This window comes from Sinocyclocheilus anshuiensis, unplaced genomic scaffold (assembly GCF_001515605.1).
Source record: "Sinocyclocheilus anshuiensis isolate Anshui unplaced genomic scaffold, SAMN03320099.WGS_v1.1 scaffold121, whole genome shotgun sequence".
Classification (NCBI taxonomy): domain Eukaryota; kingdom Metazoa; phylum Chordata; class Actinopteri; order Cypriniformes; family Cyprinidae; genus Sinocyclocheilus; species Sinocyclocheilus anshuiensis.
Genome location: NW_015539856.1, coordinates 791,269 through 796,573, shown reverse-complemented (window position 1 = coordinate 796,573; position 5,305 = coordinate 791,269). Strand labels below are relative to the sequence as shown.

The window sequence follows — 5,305 nt, the reverse complement described above, 5'->3', positions numbered from 1 at the left end:
CTGCGGTTCAAAGTTTGAAAAAAAAAAAAAAAAAAAGACATAAATCTATAACCTGGTGGCATGTGCAGACTAAACTGTTTTGCCAAGTGAAAGTGTGTAAACAAGACGAATCCCAAAGTGAATGCGGATGTTGAGCATTGCTGTGGAAAGGAATTGCAGATCAAATGGCAGTTGACAGAGTTATTTTGTTTTCTGTATTTCTTTTCTATAAGGGCCATCGTGGCAGGGAATGCATTAGAATTTTCATTCAGCCCATCTGTCTTTTTCCACATTGATATGAACAAATTATAACCAGACACTGTGTCTATGTGATTTCAGCTTCACGCAATAATCTTGATGGATTTTCTCACCCTCATGCAGTTCAAGATGGAGTTTGTACTCAGAAGATTGTACCGTTTCCTTGGGTTCTGGAGCATGTGAGCCTGAGCCCAGTGGGTTTTACCAGAACCCGGCAAACCAATCATCATCAACACCTGAGAGATGCAGAAGACGATCGTGAGAGACCGCTTACAGCTTCACAGGAACAATACTCATCTGATGTTTATTTCTGTTAGGGTTGCTTTCCTACCTCACAGTCACTTTTGGATGCTGTCGGCAAAAGCGCACGAGTGCTTTGAGCGTGAGGAAGCGTGAGCAGCGTGCAGAAACCAGCGGGAAAAGGATGCCAGGGAGCTTCTGGGTCGAGATTTACAGAAACTGAGCAGTTTTTGCAAAGCACGTGTGGAAAGAGGTCTTGACCTCCGAGAGTGGAAGAGTTCAGGTGAAACGCCACTCCAAGAGAGCGTCCGTTCTTGTGAAATGAGAGCATCGCCTCTCCTGTCTCGCTGATGAACTGGAGAAGGAATAGATATGACGCGAAAATGAACCTGAATTGAATTAGAGAAATAGTTCACCCAAAAAATGAACATTTGCTGAAAATGCGCTCACCCTCAGGGCATACAAGATTTAGATGAGTTTGTTTCTTCGTCATCAGATTTGGAGAAATGTAAACTTGCATTATTCGCTCACCAGTGGATGCTCTGCAGTGAATGGGTGCCGTAAGAATGAGAGCTGATAAAAACATCACAAGTAATCCACACCACTCCAGTCCATCAGTTAACGTCTTGAGAAGCCAAAATAAACAAATCCATCATCAACATGTTTTTAACTTCAAACCGTTGCTAATTGCTAAAAAATATGAGTCCTCTATCCATAATAACACTTCCTCCAGTGAAAAACTCATCTGGTGTGAATCAGGAGAGGAATCTGCACAGATCAAGCAGCGTTTAAACAGCTCTAAACAACCATGTGGGTGGATTTTGATGTGAGAGACAGCAAAAGATGCACTTTTTCACTGGAGGAAGCCTTATTATGGATTATGGACTCATATTTTGACCAGAAGTGAAAGTATAAAGTTAAAATGTCTAAATGATTGATTTGTTTCATATAAACCCATTTTCACTTCACGAGACGTTAACTGATGGACTGGAGTGGTGTGGATTACTTGTGGTGTTTTTATCAGCTGTTTGGACTCTCGTTCTGACGGCACCCATTCACTGCAGAGCATCCATTGGTGTGATGCTACATTTCTCCAAATCTGATGAAGAAACAAACTCATCTACATCTCGGATGGCTTGAAGGCGAGTACATTTTTAGCACATTTTAATTTTTGCGTGAACTATTCCTTTAAGCATTAGTATGCATACTTTAAAGGGGTCATGGGATGCCCGTTTTCCACAAGTTGATATGATTCTTTAGGGTCTTAATGAAAAGTCTGTAACATAGTTTGGTTAAAATTTCTCAATGGTAGTGTAAAAAACACCTTTTTTACCCGGTCAAAAACAGCTCTTTTCAGAGCAAGCAGTTTTGTAGTTAAAAAAACCTTACACTCACTTCTTCTGTAGGTGAAGCTGGATCATGAATGATTTGCGCGAACATAAGACGCATCGGGGAGCATTCCCTTCAGAAACAAACATAATCCTCTGCGTCTGTACACACACTGCCAACACACATTTCAGTTCAAACAACATGTAAAAGTGCATGTAGCATCCTATGACCCCTTTAACCCGCTTCTGTACAATTACTTTTGAAACTTACTGCATAGCAACCGATGACATCTCCTTCCGTGAAAGGCTCACCGAACGCCTCTTCCTTTGCTCCAGTTACGATCCTCCCCCGTCCATCAAAACCATACGACAGCTCCACCTCACCTGAGAAAACAAGAGCAAGAAAAATTAGTTTTTAATTTGATAACATTGATTAAATGAGTTTTTCAAAAAACATTAAAAAAAAATTTTTTTTTAATTAATTTACATTTCGAAGAAATGTTAGTCTTCTAGCTATGTTATGCCTAATGTATACCTTTTTTTTTATTTCTATCATCTCTATGTTTTATTACGTAATGTCATAGTCATATGTTTTATTTCATAATGTTATTCTCACCTAGCTGAAGGCTTGTGTTGTCCACAGACCAGCCCACTCTGAGCACATGTCGATCCGGGTCACAGCTTGTGTCTAATGCAGGAGCTGACAGTCGCTTCACAAACTGGAGACCCCAAAAAAGAAATAATAATTCACCAAAGGTGCCATTTAATTTGTACAAAACTCAAAACTCAAGTTCACACCTTGGCTTCGAATCCGACCTTCCCTTGACAAAATCCATGGCTCATCCTGCACCCCGACCAAAGCAGAGGGAACGTCTCCCAGAAGAGCGGCTGACCGCTGCTCCCATCAGAGTCCACCTCAAAATGCAGGTCACAGCTATCTGTGAAACACAAACACAGTGTTTCTGAGGACAGGCTCATCTCAATGACTCATTCGGTATCTGAAGATGTACTGGGGTCGTGATGAACTTACAGGAATCCAGTCGAACATCTTCAAAATCTATTTCAGCTTCTTCCTCGGGCTCCGGCAGCAGCTCTGGTGTTTTAGCTCTGAGGACAAACAAATCAGGGAGAAAAAGTCAGAAAGGTTCAACTCTGTTTTGCAAGATCTGTTTAGGGTCAGTAGGACTTATTCATTCAGCAAGGACGCATTAAATTTAGTTATATAAGAGTGGGTAGATTGCTTAGAGATTGTAGTCTGTTGCTGATTACAAATTACGTGATAGAATTGTAGTTATTACACATTAGGTGACTACTTTTTAAATGCTTTTGACCTAACTTGTTTATCACGTAGACTTGCATGTGGGATTATATCAAACTGATAAAAAGAGAAAACAACAAGGAGTAAATTAACTGTAATCTGATATTAAAATAATCTAATCTAATATGTAATATGATCTAATTACAAGTACTTCATTTTTTCAATCTGATTACATAATCCAGATTACAAAAATATTTATTTTTCATATAAATGCTGTTCTTTTGACCTTTTTATTCATCAAAGATGAATTTCAACATTAATAATAATCAGAAATGTTCTCCTTGAGCGGCACATCAGCATTTTAGGATGATTTCTGAAGATCATGTGACACTGGAGACTGGAGTAATGATGCTGAAAATTCAGCTTTGCATCACATGAATAAATTATATTAAAAAATATATTCAAATAGAAACCAGATCCTTTAAATTGCAATAATATTTCGGAATTTTACCAAGAAATGCAGTCTTGGTGAGCATAAGCAATTTCCTTCTGTGGAAAAGTGTTCTGGAAATGACATCCACGTTCTTTGAAATACCTTTAAGTGCAAGCTCTTGCAGTTCCTACAGACCGATAATCAATACCTGTTGTAATGAATGTCCTCTTTGAACTCGTAATAATCTCTGCCTCTCTCCTCCACAGGCCTCTTGAGCTCCCTGCTCTCGTCTGGGGTGGAGTCCACTGTCTCAGGTCCATCTGACAGTCTACGGAGCACTGCAGGAGTCATCATATAATCATCTTACTTTACTTTTAGTATATGATCAGCCATGAAACACTTTATTAATTGTGCTCTAAGGGTGACTTACACTGCTCTTGCTGCTGTGCTGCCTCTGGCTCTGAAATGGCCAAGACTGATGATGAGCATCCTGACTCCGCATCTTCCGTAGCAGCGGTTGCCAAGGCGACAGGATGCAGATTCGCGGCTGGATGCTGTGGATACGCCTGCTGTTGTCTCTCCTCTCCAGATATAGCGGCCTTCGCGATGGCTATTGGGGCAGTGCATGAGCACAGCTGAAGTGGGTCAGTCTGTGTACTTTGGTCAGTATAAGCAGTCATGCTCTTTTTAGGAGGACCGATGCACACTGGAGACCGCGTCCTAACGCACTGCTCGGATTCCGGGGAGTGAGTCTTCTGCGGCTCTTCACTCTTCGTTTCACTACCATTTCGCCCCTCATCTGCACTTTTGATGGGTTCAACGCCGGCTTCGATCGCAGAGATCAGCCGAACCACCAGCTCGGCCTTCAGGCCTCTGGAGTCCAGTCCTCGCTCCGTTAACATGGCACGCAACTCGGCCACTTTCAGCCTTTTCACTTCCGCTAACAACATTTCCAACAAGAGCTGTCAATTCCACGGTAAAACTAAAACGTGTACACACGCTGTATCGTGTTATTTAGTGACGGTTGGCCAGTTAGGCGCACTCTTGAAACTTTTTGGGAATTTTCTCACTCTTATCTCTACCAAAAACACACGACGACCCGCTGGAGAGAATTCAAGAGAGTGGACTGAGCGCTGATTGGCTATCGGGAGGACGCTGATCGTTGATTGGCTACCAGCAGTGACGTAAACTGACTCTTTTTCGGCGAGTCGGTTCTTTCGAACAATTCGTTTCAAATAACCATTTTTTTTAAAGACCCAAATAAAAACTATTTAGGTTTTTTTTTTATTTTTTTAGCACATTACATTCACAGGGGATACATACAACAGAAATATTGTTTAAAATAACAATGTGTGACTCAGGTTGATGCAAAGCAATAAAATACATAGGTTGAAAATGTACTCAACCTCAGGCCATCCAAAATATAGATGAGTTTGTTTCTTTATCAGATTTGGAGAAATGTAGTATTGCATCACTTGCTCACCAATGGATGTGAATGGGTGCCGTCAGAATGAGAGCTGATAAAAACATCACAATAATCCACACCACTCCAGTCCATCAGTTAAAGTCTTTTTTTTCCACTAGAGAAAACAAAACAATGGATAGAGGACTCATATTTTAGGTGAAAGAAGTTTACATGTTACATACACAACCAGAATACAAAACACAACAATATTCCACTAAAATAATCAGGCCAAAAAATAAATAATACATTAAAAGAAATATAAACAGAAAAACAAATCGATAAAACTTAACATAAAAATCTTTAAAAAAAAATTAAACTAGGATAAATAATTACACATAAGAATG

The 5,305-nt window shown here is 40.2% G+C and overlaps 1 protein-coding gene across 2 annotated transcripts in view; it reads right to left on the bottom strand.

The window, feature by feature from the left end:
• Nucleotides 1–4,615, bottom strand: part of LOC107684824 (heterogeneous nuclear ribonucleoprotein U-like protein 2) — a 12,062-nt gene extending 7,447 nt beyond the window's left edge. Inside the window, exons 1-8 of one of the 2 annotated variants that reach the window (XM_016481185.1) lie at nt 3,927–4,615; nt 3,705–3,834; nt 2,836–2,912; nt 2,604–2,743; nt 2,422–2,524; nt 2,077–2,189; nt 569–832; nt 351–473 (exon numbers count right to left, since the gene is read on the bottom strand). In XM_016481185.1, the coding sequence (XP_016336671.1) occupies nt 351–473; nt 569–832; nt 2,077–2,189; nt 2,422–2,524; nt 2,604–2,743; nt 2,836–2,912; nt 3,705–3,834; nt 3,927–4,446 (1,470 nt within the window). In that variant the 5' untranslated portion in view covers nt 4,447–4,615. The remainder of the gene's footprint in view (nt 1–350; nt 474–568; nt 833–2,076; nt 2,190–2,421; nt 2,525–2,603; nt 2,744–2,835; nt 2,913–3,704; nt 3,835–3,926) is intronic. The other variant, XM_016481186.1, reaches the window with a different exon arrangement.
• Nucleotides 4,616–5,305: the final 690 nt, after the last annotated feature.